Source organism: Physeter macrocephalus, chromosome 6 (assembly GCF_002837175.3).
Source record: "Physeter macrocephalus isolate SW-GA chromosome 6, ASM283717v5, whole genome shotgun sequence".
Lineage (NCBI taxonomy): Eukaryota > Metazoa > Chordata > Mammalia > Artiodactyla > Physeteridae > Physeter > Physeter macrocephalus.
Genome location: NC_041219.1, coordinates 15557460 through 15577867, shown reverse-complemented (window position 1 = coordinate 15577867; position 20408 = coordinate 15557460). Strand labels below are relative to the sequence as shown.

The 20408-nt window shown below is 35.7% G+C and overlaps 1 protein-coding gene across 1 annotated transcript in view; it reads right to left on the bottom strand.

The window, feature by feature from the left end:
- Nucleotides 1-20408, bottom strand: part of PTPRQ (protein tyrosine phosphatase receptor type Q) — a 213167-nt gene that overhangs the window by 172800 nt on the left and 19959 nt on the right. Inside the window, exons 9-14 of the mRNA XM_024122873.2 lie at nucleotides 15976-16148; nucleotides 6319-6499; nucleotides 4793-4954; nucleotides 4510-4689; nucleotides 3796-3903; nucleotides 3371-3652 (exon numbers count right to left, since the gene is read on the bottom strand). Coding sequence (XP_023978641.1) covers nucleotides 3371-3652; nucleotides 3796-3903; nucleotides 4510-4689; nucleotides 4793-4954; nucleotides 6319-6499; nucleotides 15976-16148 — 1086 coding nt within the window. The remainder of the gene's footprint in view (nucleotides 1-3370; nucleotides 3653-3795; nucleotides 3904-4509; nucleotides 4690-4792; nucleotides 4955-6318; nucleotides 6500-15975; nucleotides 16149-20408) is intronic.

Sequence of the window (20408 nt, the reverse complement as noted above, 5' to 3'; positions counted from 1 at the left end):
AGCATGGTGTTTCCAACTGTAGAAGTACCACATAAAATAGACAACTCATGAATAAAAATTATTACAACAGTTGGAATAAGCTGGATCTTTAAAAAAATTAAAAAAAATAATTTAGGTCATGAAGATCCTAAAATAGAAAGTGGGAAGTTACCCTGAGTGTGCCAAAAGATTGTTGTTTGGCATACATAGTTTTAGTGTTATATAGAGAAAGTAATAAACGCCATTCGTTAACATGAATAAATGTATACGGTCCTACACAGACCTTTGACCAACATCTAAGTTACTATGCATTAGTGGTTGCTGCCCCAAATCAGACTTATTCAAAGCATTGGGTTAAAGGCTTTACTGTAAAGAAAGTTATGTCTTAGAAAAGGAAACAAAATATACATATATAGATCATCAAAGGGTAATTTGTATGGGAACTTAATGTTCTTCATGTGGTTATTGTGCCCTAAGTATGAGAAAGTATAAGCTAATCTCAAGTTTATCAACTGCACATTCTATATTTAAAACTTACATAAACACAGACACACATTCAATCCACACACACACACACACACACACACACACACACACGAGAGCAACCTTACATTGATCTTTCCTGCTTGAACACAAGAGTATTTTACTTCCAAGCATTAGTAAAATAATCAAGATAAAACATCTGAACAAATAATGTACTCCTATTTGTAATTAGCAGCATTAACACATTACTGAGTTAGCATAGCTCTCAATTTCTCATGAAACAATATTGAAAAGTGGGATCTTGTTTTTTATAGTAAGAGTAGGGGGTGTATTTATTGTATTTAATAAGAATATTGAGCCCTGGGAACAAACAGATAGTTGCTCCTGAGCACATCCTGCTTCAAATGACACCTTGAGACTGCTTAAAATTATAGCTTCCTCTTTTGCAAAAAGAACTCAGCTCGGTGGTCCAACTGTAGCAAACAGGATCTAGGAAAAGTCATTAATGTAGATTCCATTGCCTATGAAACACCCAGTAATTTATATTAACTTTAGGAGGGTGGAAATTCATTTTCTTTTACAGTGCTAATATAGCCCAGTAAGGGTTGGTATACTGTAAATTATTTGTTGAATATTTGTTGAAAGGATGAACTTCTCAGACCTCAGTTTTTCATTAGGAATGAAGATAATAATACCTTATTGTTTTATTCTGGAATTAAAAAGGCAATTTTTTGTGAAAGCCAATAGAAGAGCCCACAATGGTATGTTGCAGGTACTTAAAATATGCTTCATTCCTTGACATGGTGTAAAATGAAACCAGGTAGAGTAGATATTTTTCTCAAAAATACTTATTTTAAGTACCATATTTATAAAAGTAATGAAGCATGCCAATATATATAATATCAATTAAATTGCACTATAATGGATAACTTATAATAATAAAAAATGCTCTTTTCATTACACTCTTATTCCTGCCATTACAACTACTGTCATCCTCTATGGTCAATTTTATTAATTTCTGTGACCAGTCTCAAGAGGATACTTTTGCTCAAAGGTAAGCTACTTTACTAGATTCTTAGTTCCTCAAGGTCAGGGACAAGGCCTCACCTATAGCATCTGTCTGCATCATAAGAAATTGTTGATATTTGGCCAATTATGACATATAGGAATAGCAACTCCATATGGTTCAGCCAGTATCTAGGCAATAAATATTTATTTTTTACAAAGCAGGGATAAAACAGTAACTTTACAGAGTTGGCCTAAAAGTGATGCTGCAATATATGACTATAAACATAATATAAACAGTGCATCCGGGCTTCCCTGGTGGCACAGTGGTTGAGAATCTGCCTGCTGATGCAGGGGACACAGGTTCGTGCCCTGGTCCGGGAAGATCCCACATGCCGCGGAGCGGCTGGGCCCGTGAGCCATGGCCGCTGAGCCTGCGCGTCCGGAGCCTGTGCTCCGCAACGGGAGAGGCCACAACAGTGAGAGGCCCGTGTACCACAAAAAAAAAAAAAAAAAAAAAAAAACAGTGCACTAAGATCATCAGGCAAATGTCTTGCTTTGTGCTATTTGCTCTTGCATCACTGAAACACAATTAATTCTTTGCTTGCATTATTTCCTTTATATGGGATACATCCCCTGGCCACCCAACAACCTCTATAATGTCCATTCCACCAACTCTTTAAGACTCAGGTCAAATGCTACCTCCTCTGTAAGGCTTCTCCAGGCATGTCCTTTCTGTGCTCAGACTCTGCACCTCTGTCTATACACATACCTCAAGAATGTATATAGACTATAACAGCTTCATCAAAGAATATATTCCCAAAATAATCAAATTATTTTTATTTAAAATATATTTAAAGAAACCTTATTTTCCTCTATTTTAAAAAAGAGTTTCTGTTATCCAACTTCGAGATGGCTTATGTACTGTGTTAACATAACTGATATTACAATTTCTAAATAAAAACAAGTTTAATTACCAAAAAAAAGAATGTAGGGACTTCCCTCATGGGGCAGTGGTTAAGAATCTGCCTGCCAATGCAGGGGACACGGGTTCGAGCCCTGGTCCGGGAAGATCCCGCATGCCGCGGAGCAACTAAGCCTGTGTGTCACAACTATTGAGCCTGCGCTCTAGAGCCCATGAGCCACAACTACTGAGGCCATGCACGACAACTACTAAAGTCCACGTGCCTAGAGCCTGTGCTCCACAACAAGGGAAGCCACTGCAATGAGAAGCCCACGCACCACAACGAAGAGTAGCCCCTGCTAGCCACAACTATAGAAAGCCCGCGCGCAGCAACAAAGACCCAACGCAGCCAAAAATTAAATAAATAAATAAATTTATTTTTAAAAAAAGAATGTATGTAGATATATGTATGTGTCTATACACACACGTACATATATACATATAGAATTTATATATATAGTCTCTATACATCTATATACATCTAGAGATATACACCTACATTCAGCTTTACATATATATACATCTATACATATATATGTATAAATATAGATACATCTATATAGATAGATGTATATGGATGTATACAGAATGTATATAGATTATATATAGTATAGGAGTCTACTCTTATGAACGTGTCTCTGCTATTACCTAATTTGAAAGCAACCAAACTTATAGGTACACTGAAAAGACCTTTGATTTCTCAAGGTATTTCATTTGAAAAAAAATCACTGAATTTTATTCTGGAGTTCCCTTATATGTAAATCAGTCTTAAAAAATTTGCGCAGCAAGTCTTTTCCCACACCTTACCAGAAAGAGCATATAAATTCCTGGATTATACAAAACAGAATGACAGACTTTAGGTTATGTAAAATATAAACAATATGGCAATTATCAGCCATGTTTACTTCCTTACTATGTATTAAACAAACAAAAACTTACCAGTCTCAGAAGTCCTTACAGAGAGTAAAGAAGATAACTGATTGCCATGACCAAATCTGGTATATGACCTTACAGAAATGTTATAGAGGGTGTAAGGTTTTAAGTCTCTTAAAATTATGTTTGTCGTTGAGGTGTTCTTCATGAATAAGGCATCTATATTTTGATAGAGCACTTCATAAGCAACAATTATCCCACTGGGTTTCTCAGGTGGTGACCACTTCAAACTTATTTCACTAGCAGTAACATCAATAACTTCAACATCTTGAGGTGATGATTCTGGTTCTGGGGGAAAAAAACCAAAACTTTAAATACATGTATTTTTTCATGCTTATTACTTCAGACACTAAAGGCAGCATGAGGTAGATGGTAATAAGCATGCAACACCATTTGCTTCTTTTTATTAAAACTGCACCTGATACTCTTACCATCTTCTGGAGTTCTCACAAAGATGTCGTTTGCTTCGGACAAAGAACTTTCTCCAACACTGGTTGAGGCAGCCACTCTCATTTTATATTTTGTATATTTCTTTAACCCTATAAGGACAACAGGCAATTTGTTTAAAGTCCTTAAAATAATATTCTTGTATTAGTGCCATTTCACACAGGACTAGTGAAAATAACTTATTTGGGAGACTGGTTCTCTAAATCAGCCTCCTTATAATCCCAATCTCCCAAACTTCCTTGGGATGAGAGCCTTTTTCCATCTTGATGACGTTTGAGTTCTTTCCTAAAATATTAAGGCAATCCTGTGAGGCTGAAGAAATCATTTTTGGCACACTGCAAGGAGTACAGTTGATTTGGCACAAACACCATGTCAGCTCAATTGCTTCAGCTGATTGTCACATACAATCAATCAAGCCATCAATACTGAGTTATTTTGATGTACCAGGCATAAAATCGCCTAGGTTAAGAGTATATTCTTAGGATACCTGTTATCTGATGACTTTATTTGCAGACAAATATAGTTAAAGAAAAACACATCTAATCAAGTAATTTCTGCAAGTATTTTTCAAGATATCCATGGGAGCATAGCACAACAAAATCTGGAATGATGCAACACGTGCCCTGCTGTGTTTAACGGCATAGAGAGATGTGTATTTTCCATCAGAAAAAGAATGTCGAAACAAAACTTTGTTCTACCTGTTATGAGAAAGCTGTTATCTATAGAAGTCATCTGGAATGCTCTGTTTGTATCCAGTTCCATTGCATAAATTGTATAATGAGTTATTTTTCCATTAGGATATTCTGGAGGATCCCAATATAACAAAATAGATGAAGAACTAATATTTTTATAGTTTATAACTTGAATGGAGCTTGGCACTTGAGAAGAAGAGTGAACAATTAATATGAATGAAAAGAAAAGTATTACAGTGTACAAGAGCAATATCTGCAGGTAATTATTTCAAAGGAAATACATTCTTACCTTGCTCACGTGTCCTAACATTGAGAACCGTTGGTGGTCCTTCTCCCATGATGGTGAAAGCAGATACACTAATCATGTGCTCAGTGAAAGGTACAAGTCTCCTGATAACGTAAGACAGCTGTTCAGCAGCAATGTCAGCGATATACTGATTCCTTGAAGTTCCTATTTGAAATCAGTTTTTAAAAAATGTTTGGCTTTGTGATCAAGATCATTCTTGCTCACACAGTGAAATTTTAAACCCAATTTCACATTATTCATTAATCTCTCCATGTAATCCTTTATATGAAAGGTAGATATATAATTAATAATAAATATGCCAAATATACCCCAACAATATACATAAATAGTTTGTGATCATAATATAGTTTTGCTAGTTGTTATACACTGTCCCGGAACAAGAGATTAGTGTTTTGAGAAAATATAACTTTCTAAAAATGACAGGCTAGGAGTTTTTTCTGAAAAGACCATTAGGCAATAATATCAAATTTAAATATTATAAGTCAATGGTGCGTTATAATTTGAAAATCATAGAAATAAGGTTTTATTTGGACTCAAAATTCGCCACACATTTGCTAAATCCATTAGTGATTTAAAGCAAGCATGCTTATAAAACTGCCACATAAATATGTCTGGACAAGGATTTCAGAAAATGTTTTTTAGAACTTGCGCTTACAATGTTAATTAGCATTTAGGCCAAACAAAGTATTTAAGGAAACATCTACATCAGAAATCATGGGCCTCTTAATTTTTAGTGCCTTCTAAAAATTAAGTCTTCTTTGCTCAGGAAAAACAGATCAATGAATGAAGTAAACATATATTAAATGCAATGTGATACTTCTGCCTAATTCCATCATCAATAAAATAACACTTTTAATTTGGAACGGAACAAATCAGAGAAAAAGCATTAAAAAAAATTTTTTTTTCTCACTTAGCATTTTAGAAAAACCAGAGAGATAATTTAGATTTGTGTCTTCTAACCAAGTATTTTTAATTCGCTATATATGACATTCTCTTTTTAGAGACAATAAGATCCATTGACCCTGAAGAGCAAGTGTATACACTAATGACATCACCACATCATTGGGGTCACCTACACCTGTTTATCACCCCATGCACTAGAGTTGTAACTTTCTGACCTATTTACCTTCAGTGACATTTGAAAACCTATTAGTCAAAAACTGCAGAGAGTGTGAGGCCTGTAAATGATTTGAAGATATGTTAATCCCTTCCCATCACACCTGCTTTGGCAACTGTAATAACTGATTGTCTATGCAGCTTGGCTAGAGACTCTAGGGTGCTACTTTCTCTCCGAAGAAGGTCAGATGGGTTAGGAGGGGCCAGCTCCTGCCTGTGTGGCATTTCCATTTGCTGTATGAGGTTCTCCGACAGTTAAAGAAGAAAAAATCTGACTCCAGCCCATGGACCATTAATAATTGGGTTGAACTCCCAGCTAAGGTTCATATCTGTGCTAGCTAGTACTGGTGGTTTAAATACATTTCACAGAACAACAACAAAAATGTACCTACCAACTGTTGAAGGCTGGTCTTCAGCTCTGCTCCTCACAGGAAAGTTATTATGTGGATGACTGTTATACATAATGGAAGCAATCGAGTACAGGTCAGAAGACATCTCTGCCGAACCCTCAAATAATTCTGCCATTGACTCTACTATGTTCACAGTTTCTGGAGCCATGAGGCCTTTTATATACTGCAATTGAAAACAGATATTTACAAAGACTGCACATGACAGTTATGTTTAATAATGGCTTCACTCAAGGACTAGTTTCAAAAACTAGTAATTCTGGAATCATGGTTTTTTTTTAAATAATATTATTTCCATGACTGCTGCCTCTTTCACATTCCAAGATTTCATTCTGAAGCTACTAAAATCCTGCATCATTGTACCCACTGTGATCAATTCCATATCTTAAGATACCAATACTGTATTGTGGGAAAAAGGAGATAATTCGTTTCTGACTTAAGTTAGCTTCTTTATGGTAAAATTAGACATCCTCATGCAAAGGTTTCATGACTAAAATATTTTAACTGCTCACTCCCCAAAAATAAGTGTTCTAGGCTTATTGCTTTATTAATATGTGTTGTGCTCTGCCATCTATATGTCCTCATTTGTTTACGAGGTGTGAGCAGCCTGCATGCCTGGTAGATACATGTCACTAATAATAGTTTAATCTATCATCGAGAGAAGTTACAGACATGAACAAAAATTACATGGCAATAATTTTCAGAGTTCAAGGCAGACCTATCCAAGGCTCTGGATTTAAGGAATATTTTGGGTAACTGTGATTGTTCCTAGACGCCATAATGTATCTCACAAGTGTTGAGTTCACCAAAGTGGCAAATAATGAAGTGAAAACAAAATATCAGGAGCAGATTACAGATATACACAGTAGAGTTTTATGTTGGGACAACAAGAGGACTCTCTCCTTTCTTTTCCACATAGCATAACGGATTGAAAGAGAATGAGAAAATTTGAATATGGTCTAGGTTTCAGATGGTACCAAGACATTACCAGTAATTGTGTCAATTGTGGTAATGGAATTATTGAATAAATTAAAATGTCCATGTTTTGTAGGAATCCATACTTAGGCAAGTAAGAACAAAAAGATATGAAGTCTGGGCTTCCCTGGTGGCGCAGTGGTTGAGAGCCCGCCTGCCGATGCAGGGGACATGGGTTCGTGCCCCGGTCCGGGAAGATCCCACATGCTGCGGAGCGGTTGGGCCCGTGAGCCATGGCCGCTGAGCCTGCACGTCCGGAGCCTGTGCTCCGCAACGGGAGAGGCCACAACAGTGAGAGGCCCGCGTACCGCAAAACAAAAAGCAAAACAAAACAAAAAGATATGAAGTCTGGAATTTATTTCAAAATAGCCGGCATCAACAGCAACAACAACGAGAGACAGCTGGGGCAAGAATGGCAGCATGCTGATAATTACTGAATCCGGGTGATGGGTTAATGGAGACACATTTTATAATACTCTTTTTTTCTCCATTTATACCAGTTCAAAATTTTCCGAAATGAAATAGTTTTGGGAAAAAAAGAAACTGTTGCAAGAACTACTCTCTTTTTGTCAATTCCTTTTCAAGTTCAGTTTCAAAACTCACTCCAAACCCTTTTTTTAAAAAAGAAAACTATTCTATTCCTTCTCAATTCCCTGCTCTCGTACCCTCAGAATTTGTAATTAATTCATAGTATAGGTTTTATTTATTTATAAAATTTTGGTACACCTGTGTTTTAATTATCTTACATGTTTTGGAATTGTGTTTACTCCGAGAGCCAAAAACAGGCTTTTAATTCCTTATTAACATAAAGCACTTAGTATTGTTAAAAAAAGTAGTAGATACTCAGGAAAAACATCGGGAAGGCAAGAAATTTTAAGGCAGTTTACTTATTTAACTAGCTACAAAGACAGCTCATTTAAATATTAACTTTTCTGAAAAATAAAAAAATGGAGAAAAGATGCAAGGATATCTCTAGTTCTCCAAATGATATTTATAAAATAAAATTATCTAAATCCTGTTACATCTTTAGCCAGAAAAGTATTGTGATAAAAAGTAGGGAGATACCAGTAAGATTTACTCTAAGAATATTGTGATAAAGCACTCTGGATAAGGAACCCTATATGGAACAAACTAAAGCTCTTCCATCTTTCAAGGCACACTTCAGCTCTGTCTCCACTGGGAAATCAGAGAAGGCATGAATCACAAACACATAATTCAGAGATGCTCTGGTAGTCCAGTCAATAGTTTATGCCTGAACCACACAGCTGTTTCCACTATCAATCAGCCACCCTTGGAGAATCCAGTGTACAAAGCACTATAAAGGGTACGATGGGGTAATACAAAGAATTTCCCCTGAACTATGATTTTGCATTAAATCTCTCATATTTATACCAATGTCAGATAAGCTTTTGAGAGTTAAACCATCGTATCCTATCAATTAACTAAGTTAAGCATCTCTGTTGACAAACTGCTGTTTCAGGCCTATGAGCTGACCTGAGTTAATTCTATCTGAATTTTCCCAAATTCATTGGAAAGACCCTCCCTAACTACAAATGATTTGAGCATTGGTTTTGTAAAAACCCAGACTGTTACTAATTATCACCGAGTGTACCATGTTGTGAATATTTCCCACACTTTGCCTCTCTAAAAAGGTATTAAGTATTAGGTTTTTCAAAGGATGAAAAAGAAATAATTTTAAGAGCAAAAATGATGGGAAAGAACCAGATCTTAAGAGAGTAATGAGAAGGGGCTGGGAAGTAGGAGTGGAAATTAGGGATATAGAAGGGAATAAAGGCCCATCACAACTCCCAAAAGCTTGGACTCATTGAGTTAGCCCAGCATTCTCAACCTCAGCAGTAATAACATTCTGTGTTAGATAATTTTTTGTTATAGGGAGCTGTCCAGGGCATTGTAGGAAGTTTAGCAGCATCCCTGGTCCCTACACACTAGAAGCATCCTCCCAGTAGTGACAGTGAAAGCTGTCTTCAGAGATTGCCAAATGTCTCCTGGAGAGCAAAACTGCCCCTGGTTGAGGAAAACTGAGTTAGGGAATGTCACAGTTCATCAACATGAAAAGCTTCTCATATGCTACTTAGGAATCTTCAGAATTTATGTGAAAGAATTAGAAGTCTTCAGAGTTAAGTTCCTAATCCACCTGAATAAACCAACCTGATTCTACATGTAACAGTCTTCATTATAACTAATGTGATTTAAAAAAAAAAAAAAGAAAAAAACTCTAGTACATCTATCAACTGCCACTCACTAGAAGTCTGCTCAATTGAATTAATGAAAATTTTGACTTATTCTTAAGAAATGCTTCTCTATTATAAACTATAACATGATTTGTGCTATTATCAACCAGTGGTAGCAAGAAGTTTACAATTAGCATATGTTTGGAAACCTTCTAATGGATACTATATCATTCTGCACATTATTTGGGTGATAAATCCTTAAGACTTGATTCTATTTATGTTCCTAATACTCAATGAAGTAAACTCGTCTCAAGCATTCCTTAACTACCTTCAAGTCCTCGTCCTCAGCCTCAATCTGAAGCAACTGTCCAAGCATTTAGCTGGCTTTCTTCTCATGTTCTTCACTGACAAACACTGATATACTTGAGAAGTAGGTTGGATGAAAGGATGTATCTATACAAATCTCAGAAATTTGTAACACTACATAGCAAAGCAGTGTCTTTGGGGATAAAATGTCCCAGGGTTCAATTAGAATAACAAGTACAGGATGAGATTTTAGTGTGAAATTCAGCTAGAGAGCAATCCATGGAGAGATGACTTTAGGGATTTTCTAACTTTTGTCTCGGCAGAATGAGTCTCCCAAAGAAATTAATTTTATTCTTTGCATTGACAGAAGTAGAAAGTTTACACAAAAGGAGAAAATAATTCTGCTCAATTTGGCTCTAGTCAAACTACATATGGAATATTGTGTTCAGCTGAGAAAGAGGCTCATTGACAAATTGGAAAATATACACAGAAGAGTTATCAATAATATGAAGGACCTGGAAACCATGACTGATGAGAAACTGAGGATGTTAAGCCTTAGGGAAGCCATGACCATTATCTTCAAATGATAAAATGTTAAATCACTGTGCACTGTTATTACTACTGCAGAGACTAACATTTAAAGCTACTGTGTGTCAAGTACAGTGCTAAATACTTTTTCCCAAGTGATATCACTTCATTATAACCTAAAGGGAAAGATATTATTATCTCCATTTTACAGTCATCTGTTCAAGTTCACAAAGCTAGTCATAGCAGAGGTGGGATTGGAACACATTTTCCTGGTTGAAAATCCCAAACTCAAAGTCATTATAAGCTACTGTGTGGGTCTACAGAGGAGAGATGGGACAAACTGGTAAACGTTAGAGGACGAATATTTCAGTCCAAAACAGTTAAAGAACAGGGTAGTTTCTTATTTATCTATGTATATTCTGGACCTATCACAGTGCCTAGAACTTTATAGTTACCTAATAAACACATGTCTGTGAGACCATAAGGAAGCATGGTTTAAAGCTTATAGAACAGGAGCTGCTTTTGTAGTAGTTGATACCCTATTGTCAGAGTTGATCAAATATTTTAGCAGAGGCTGGATTCCCAATCATTTATTAGGCATGTTATAGATGACATTCATATATAAGCTTGGAAGTTGAAATAACAGTCCTCAAACCCTGAGATTAAATTTTCTAATGTATTTCTTCAAATATGTTTTTAAATATCGAGAGTAAAATCTTATATGTATTTCAGCATGCTTAAATAACCTCTGTTTATTAAGAAACAAACAACTCACGAGAGGTCACTGGAAAAAATTTCAATAAGGATGATGAGATCAGGTCAAGCCTAGCACAGGATGATTATATTTTAATACTTTTAAAATTTTTTTTAAATTTTTTTTAAGTTTTAACTTTTATAGTCCTAAAAGGTCATTGGCAATTTATTTATTTTTTTATTATTTATTTTTAACATCTTTATTGGAGTATAATTGCTTTACAACGGTGTGTCAGTTTCTGCTCTACAACAAAGTGAATCAGGCATACATATACACATGTTCCCATATCTCTTCCCTCTTGCGTCTCCCTCCCTCCCACCCTCCCTATCCCACCCCTCTAGGTGTTCACAAAGCACCAAGCTGATCTCCCTGTGCTATGCGGCTGCTTCCCACTAGCTATCTATTTTACACTTGGTAGTGTATATATGTCCATGCCACTCTCTCACTTCGTCACAGCTTACCCTTCCCCCTCCCCATATCCTCAAATCCATGCTCTAGTAGGTCTGTGTTTTATTCCCGTCCTACCCCTAGTCTCTTCATGACATTTTTTTTCTTAGATTCCATATATATGTGTTAGCATACGGTATCTGTTTTTCTCCTTCTGACTTACTTCACTCTGTATGACAGACTCCAGGTCCATCCACCTCACTACAAATAACTCAGTTTCATTTCTTTTTAAAGAAAGTGTCATCATCACGATATACGCACCTGGCTAAAAATGCAAGAGGTGATGAAGGATTTACAATGGAAATACTTCCCTGTATTTTTCCAGTTGCAAGTCTTACACTCCAGAAGCAACACTTTTTTTTTTTTTGAGATTTTTGAAATCAATCGTTTATTTTAATTGAGATATAACTGACATATAACATCATATTACTTTCAAGTGTACAACATAATGATTCAATATTTGTATATTTGTTAGAAGCAACACCTTTAATCATTTCTGTTTTCAGTTCTTATGGCGTTACTTCTAAAATCACTAGATAGCATGCTTATACTGTTCTGTTAAGGCTCACTTACTTTAAACAGTATCAACTGACTTTCTGCTACGACAGGAAAGCTAGATTACTTAAATAGATGCATACTCCCGTTCCCAGTCCATTCTCATTTTTTATTTAGTTACTTTTTTAGTTTAAGTAATATACTTAAATCTGGAAGGAATATTCTCATAGACGCGTGAAACACAAAACAGTGGAGAGACTACAGTGGACAGCCTCTCTCGTGATCCCTCCACTATCCCTACCTCCTGTTGTTCATGCTTTTGTATAATCCCTTCCTCTTGGGTGGGAACTGTGGTTTGCATCTAACCAATGGAATAAGGCAAAGGTGATGTGATGTCACTCTCACAGTTATATTATACAGACTCTCCTAGCTGGCTTGATGAGGTAAATGGCCATGTGGGGAAAGTTTTGTAGCATGAAAATGTGGGGGATCCCCATGAGCTAGAGCTAAGGGTAGTCTCTAGTCAAAGAGCCAGCAAGAATCCAAGGCCCTCAGTTCTACAATCAAAAGGAAATGAAATCTGCCAAAATTCTACATGAGCCTAGAAGTAGATTCTTCCCCAGTCAAGGCTCCAGATGAGAACACAGGACAGTAAGCCACTTAATTGCAGCTGTATGAGACCCTAAGTAGGGAACCCATCTAAGCTGTCTGGATTCCTGACCCACAGAAACTGTGAGATGATAAATGTGAGTTGTTTTAAGCTTGTGGCAAACTGTTATACAACAATGGAAAACTAACGTAGTAAGCTAACAAAAATAGTCCAGGCAAGAGACTATTCAATCCTGAGTTGGGGTGGGGACACAGGAATGAAATATAGAGGTATGAAGGTCACACTGTGGAGGCAGAAATAACTGGCCTTAACATTGAGCGGCTCTTAAATGCTAAGTATAACCAAACTCAGAGGTAATTCCAAGGTTTCAAGCTCTCATGAAGAAAGGATAATGGTGCCATTAACCAAAAAGAGAGACGTCAGGCATATAAAAATGCCATGAAAGCCTTCCAAATGCTTAGACAATGACCTTCAGATCAGAGATCTGTGGTGTGCCCAGTCCAAGGGGTTAGGAATTCTAAGCCTGTTATTTAGTATCTGGGTTTCAAGTCAGCCTCTCTCCAGGCCTTGTTCTTGACCACTAAAACTATTAATTGCCTTTACAGACTTTCTTCTTGTGTCCTGTGGGAAACTTTATATGCCCCCATCACTGTCCCAGAACCTCTGTCTAGTATCTCTTCTTCATTCCAACTTCATCTCCTCCTTTCAATCAAGAACCAAGTCCTGTTATCCCAAAAAGGATGCTTGTTTTGTTTTGTTCTGTTTTATGAGTTTAAATGTGATGAGCCCTGGCAGAACTTCACCACAAACGATTTGAATTAGGGATACAGAGTGTCAGAGAGAAAAATCATCATGGAAAACAAGGCAAAAGAGTCATGAAAATAGGAAGCAGTGATTGAAACTGTGCAGTTATCAAAAAAAAGTGTAATGACATGGCTAAAGACAGAACTCTCTGCAATACCCTTATAATGAAGAAGTTAGAAAGTTGTAAAAGAGCTAGCTTTTTTATTTTATTAATTTTTCATTGCACAAGGCCAAAATTTTTGCATAGTCACAGTATATGAAAGTGGAGCAAGTATTAGGGAGAAAATGGTTGTATCAAAAGCTGGAGAGTAGGAGACAAACGAATGGATTTTGGAGGAGACAGGGAAGATGAGGACAGCTAAAACTATATTACCACCTTATCTGACACTTAGGAGGCCACTGGTGACTTCTAACAAGATTTCAAGGATTTAAACAATTCTTGAGACAGGGTTTGGAGGCTATACTCTGAGAAGTTGAAGAGTGAATAGAAGAGTCCTTATCCTACATCAAGGTCAAGGAAGAGGATAATAAATGAATACACTAAGCCAGAGGTTTTTTTTCTGTTATCTCCTTTACTCCTCATCATATAAGGTGGGTATATAAGCTCTGCTTTAAAAATAAGGTAAGCAAGTCTCCAAAAGTTGACTTGACCAAGGTCATAGATCTAGAAAAGGGCAGAGCCCGGTCTAGGACCCTGGTTCATTTGGATTTAGAGCCTCTGCCATATGTCTCCCCACATCAACCTCTTGAAAGGTGAACCCAAACACCAATCACATGGGGAAGCAGAAATATCAATAAAGCGCCTGATCTAATGAAGAAAGATACAATCACAGAAATAAAGTATAATGTCTCCTTTTATTGAGACCTAAGGAAACTAATATTGAGTCCCAATGAGGGTGAAAGGTCCACTGCCATGATTAATAATTACAACAGGTCACAATTATTTAGCACCAAACTTACCATATTCCAGGTATAGTTCTAAGCTCTTTACACACATTAATCCACTAAACCTTCATTAACAATCCTGTGTTATAGGGACTCTTAGAGTCCCTATCTTAGAGAAGAGGAAACTGAAGTTCAGAGAGGTCAAGCCTACTTTCTCAAGGTTAAACCATCACTACAGGCAAAACCAAGGTTTAAACCCAAGCATATTTTCTCCTAGGTCCATGCACTTAACCTCTCTGCTGTACAGCCCAGTAAGTGACCAAATTAGGATATAAGCTCAGATTTGTACAGTACCAAAGCTCATGTTCTCTCTACTATGTCACAGAGACTGCAGATCATATAGATATAGGCAGAATAACAAAGAAGTCATTCCAGTATCTGTTAGTTTCAAGAGAAAAAGAGATGTGGCTTGCCATTCAATAGATGTCATTACAAGTGAGAGACATGTCACTCAGTCCTAAAATAGTGAAGTATCTAATTTAAGGCCTTCTCAGCAGGAGCAGAGGATTAAGCTTTTGCCCTTTGCCTGAGTTGTCAACTAAAGTATCAGAGAAATCATAACTCAACATTTTTGCACAGAGGAATGGAGTCAACATTGGATTAAAATTTAACCCTGGGCCAGAGATGTCAAATGACCTGGAGTAATAAGTCCTGGGTGGCCAGAATGCATTAAGCACATAGTGAGGTCAACTTTCAGGTAGGTGTCAGAAATGGAGGAGAGCTTGGACTAGAAATAGAATAGATAATATATGTGGAAATAGGAAAAAACAGTGATTCTGGATCAAAGGAGTGGAAGCTAATTACTGAATAACCATCAGGTAGTACCTCTAAGGTACAGAGATTGCTACACTCACTGGTCCCAAGTATATTTAATTTTTGTGAGCCCCAGGAGCCACCAATATCTGGATACAACTAGTCTGCAGCCTTAGGGGGAACTCACAAGTGAACAGCTGGCTGGATGAGGTGAATGAAGACAGTGAAGGAAAATCACTGCTTCCTAACAGAAACAAAGGGAGAAAAGACTCCCGGAGTGAAAAGAAGCAAACATTGTCCTCTTATTTTATATCTATGAAATGATTTCATCTCTTTTATTTATTTGATTTCTTTAATCAAATGTATATTGTTTGTTTGTTTTTAAATGAGGCAGCTTTGAGAAATTTGGCTTCCTAAGTAGGTCAAATGATTTGTCAACAACAGCTACTAAAATTACTGTGCCTTTCTTTGGCAACTATTCCAAATTACAAGCACAGCCTTTGAAGGAGTACTTAAATCATAACAGGAGTTTCCAAACAATTCATTAACTTAATTACCATAACAATATTCACTTATGGAAGTACCTTTAGTCCTGCTTAATTGCTCAATTAACATTTTTCATTGCTAAAAAAGAATAATAGCACTTAACTAATAATATATGTCCTAAAATGAACTATGATGAGCTAGATTATCGACATAGCCTAAATTTACTTCATTTTGTACTTTGAAGCTCGTCAAATATTTTATGTTTGCATGTTGGCAAATCTTCCAAGTTATCAGGGCCAAAACCAAGTAGAAAGGGCTCACCAAGATAAGAAATTAAAGTGCAATACCTCATCTTTTCCTGTGAGCAAAGTATTTTCCAATATTACTCCTGTCTCAGAAACTAATACTTTCACTCGATATTGGTTAATGATTCCATTTGGTTGTCGTGGTTTCTTCCAAGTAATGCTTATTTCTGTGGCTTCTACTTCTGCAACTTGTAAATCAAATACTGTACCTGGAACTAAAAAAAGAGAATAAGAAGGGAAATTTAAAAATACATTCTCAAATTTTTAAAAATTCCCTTAATTCTTAGCTCATGATTGAAGATATATAAGCAATTCTATTAGAAAACAGACTAAAACAATTTACTAATTTATTAATAATTAAATTTGTATCTGATTGTTTAAAATATAGATATTTAAAGTTAAATTTCTACCTGTGGTTCTCAAAATGTACACAAGAAACAGAATAACATGGAAAAATTTTCCCAAATCAAAATGTCACAACATTTGTTCAAAACAAATTAATTAATAAAAATAACTTCCCAGGGAAAGTTGTTTATGACTGATGAATGCCCAGTAGAAATCCTGAAGACGTTACAAAAATTACAACATACCAAAAGATAATACCCAGAATACCATGAATGAAATTACATGTAGTTGGTAAAAATCAATTAGGCAAATTTTAATTCATTACATTAAATTGTTTGAAGAGTTGATTGATATTTTCCTGCTGATTTTACAAATTAATTATGTGAATCTCAAATTTCAGATGCCCTCACTCTTTGCAATAGTAAAGAAAAAGAGAGAACTGACAATTGGTTTAAGATAAAGCCAGAAGTACTTAAATTCTAGTTAGAAAGTCATCAAGTGGTAATCATTTTGTAATGTATAAAAGTATAAAATCACTAAATAAATAAATGAATGAATGAAATGTATGTAGGTATGTATCTATGTATGTCACCAAGAGCAACCTCTAGGAAACCTCCCAGGGCCACAGGAGTAATGAACCAAGAGTAAACCTGCTCTGGGCACTTGTCTACTTTCTGTCTATAGTTCATTGTATGATTACAAATAACCAATTCACCCCTCCACCTTTAGTTTCCCTATCTATACAATGGGTGTGATTAAAACTTTCCTATCACTATACAAAGTTAGGAACAAATTCAAAAGACTTTATAATATGTTGGTTCAAGAAAGAGAAAATGAGATGTAAAAATATTGTCCTTTATGATTAGGACGTGGTCACACATTAGATTCATTTCCCTAATTTCCCTATTTCCCTAAGCTGAGATATTTCACAGTAGTACAGGTTTATCAAATTCCAGTTAGAAGAAAGACATATTAGGGGTATAATACAAATGAAGAATGATGCTATTCTCCTTTAAGATAACAAAAAGGAATTGAAAATTAATGTCACAACTCCTATAAATATTATAATTAATGAACCTAATTATGCTTAAGTTAACCATGTAGTAAGCTCCTGTAACCATGTAGTATTTTATCCAGTAGATTAAGAGTTGTTTTTTTTTCTTTGTCTCTATGAAGTAATCAGTAAAAACAAAATCTCCCTGGATATTATAACAATGTAAATATTTCTAAATGTTTGTTGACTAGTTAATGGCTAGATGGATGAATTCTGGACTAAGAGCATATCTGATTACTGCAGTCAAATTTCCAGTGTCCAGTATGGGTAAAACCTGTGCTCAAAACTGAAATAAACATAACATGGGTACACCTATAATTTGCCAATTATTTGCATCTCCTTTTCTAAAAACATTTTGGTATATCTCTATATAGAAGAATAACTCTTTAGATTGATTTCCCCAAAGGTGTTCCAATCTGAAGGAAAAATAGTTTGACCTTTGAAAGACTGAGGAAGAGTTCTAGGCTAGAACCCTACAATCACTGATTGATTCATTCATCATTCAACAGACTGAGGACTCATCATACAGTCACTGTTCTAGGCGCTTGAGGAAGGAATAAAACAGATAAAATCCTTTGCATAGGTCACCTCTTACACGTTTTATTTCATTAACATACTGTTCCTAAAGCTTATGTTTCTATCATCATATATGCCAATATACATTTTTCAAGAGTAGAGGACCTTTCTAATTAACCATGTAGTGTGAGAACAACACAGCTATTTAAATAGCAAAACTCCAATTCCACCTTTCTTTGACATTTTATTTTGGGGTCTCTATGTAGACAAACTCTCAGTATTGCATAACATAAATCAAAGAAGAGACCTGGCACTTTTCCATCTAATTTGAACTCATGTAGAATCTTAACTGAAAAAGCCAGTTTAATAACTACATTGATCAGATTAATCAAATAACTAAATCCTGCCTACTATAAAATAAGTGAAATGGTCAGTCCCATGTGATATAACATAATAATGTAGTAGGATACCAAACATTACCCAGTACAGCAGTATATTTAAAATGTACTGTCTCTTATTCTGTTAGCCAAACCTAAAAATAGTAGCAAACACTGTTTCTCTTTTGATTTATACTTTTCAATATAATTTAGTAAGTATTGCCCCATGACACTAATGCCTAAAGTTACAATCCGACATTAACTGGTTCTATGTTACCCTAAAAATGTACCCCAAACTTGTGTAAGAATGATTCTAAGGCTGTCTCCTTTTTTTATGAAAGAAGAAAAAGCTTAGGGGATAAAGGAAATGGAGTAGACAGCATTGTATCTTGTCTTTAGAAAGATACTTGATATGTTACACCACAAATTCTTATGGGGAAACCAGAGAAGTATGGATTAGATCAAACTTCTTTAATATTGATACCAAATTAACTAAAGAAAATCAAACACACAAAGCAATTATTCATGGTTCAGCATCAATTCTGAAGGTGTTGTCCATGGGGATGACCTAAGAATCATTCTCAAGTCAATACATCTATACATTTTAATAAGAAATGGGAAACAGAGTACACATATGATTGGTAAAAATATATTCCAAATGATTTGGAGTTGGCAAATGAAAAATTCTTAGAAAAAAATGAAATGGAGACAAACGGCATTGGGGTAGAGAAAATACAATAAAATAAGTCTGCCATTATCTAGCAAATTAAACTTCCATTAGAAGTGAACTTTGCAAAAATCTACTGAAAAATAAAAGTCACGGAGAATCCTAAAAAACACAAAGTTCAGAGTTTCTCAGTGATCTCCCTGCAAAGATGTTGCTACTATAGGCAGAAAGTAGCAAACAGAAACTACTAAGGACAAATGTCTGCACTTCCATAGTCTATCTATAGGGGAGTAAATATGGATTTCAATACTTTTGTTTGCTTTTAAGAAATGATGTTAACCTCCTTAAAAGATATTTGACACTAGTGGCAGAGAAGTTTTAGGGGATATTGAAGCAACAAAATTTACTTAAGTTTCTTTAATCCCGATACAAATAATAAGAAAATTCTGTTGCCTATGTTATATTCAGCAGATTACCTCATTTTGAAATAGGCAACTATGATGTCTTATAACATTAGAGATTATTAAATTATCATTTTTTCCAAAACCATCTCTTCTTCATGCCTATGTAGAAATCTGCTCAGTAAAATATTAACGGATATGTAGAAACATTATGAAATACATAGGATAACTGCTTTAACAACATCATGTTGATTTTCTTTGATAAAGTAGACCATGGACCATATGATTTTCAGTATTAGAGAAATCAGCCCGATTAAAATGTGATAGCACATATTTTCTATAAGAAATCAATTCAATATTTTTCTATGAATATCTGGAGATTTGTTAGAACCCCAGTTGTTTTTTTGTTTTTTTTTTTAAACATCTTTATTGGAGTATAATTGCTTTACAATGGTGTCTTACTTTCTGCTTTACAACAAAGTGAATCAGTTATACATATACAAATGTTCCCATATCTCTTCCCTCTTGCATCTCCCTCCCTCCCACCCTCCCTATCCCACCCCTCTAGGTGGTCACAAACCACCTAGGGGATCTCCCTGTGCTATGCGGCTGCTTCCCACTAGCTATCCACCCTACGTTTGGTCGTGTAGATATGTCCATGCCACTCTCACTTCGTCACAGCTTACCCTTCCCCCTCCCCATATCCTCAAGACCATGCTCTAGTAGGTCTGTGTTTTATTCCCATCCTACCCCTAGTCTCTTCATGATATTTTTGTTTTCTTAGATTCCATATATATGTGTTAGCATACTGTATTTGTTTTTCTTCTGACTTACTTAACTCTGTACGACAGACTCCAGGTCCATCCACCTCACTACAAATAACTCAGTTTCAGTTCTTTTATGGCTGAGTAATATTCCATTGTATATATGTGCCACATCTTCTTTATCCATTCATCTGTTGATGGACACTTAGGTTGCTTCCATGTCTTGGCTATTGTAAATAGAGCTGCAATGAACATTTTGGTACATGACTCTTTGTGAATTATGGTTTTCTCAGGGTATATGCCCAGTAGTGAGATTGCTGGGTCGTATGGTAGTTCTATTTGTAGTTTTTT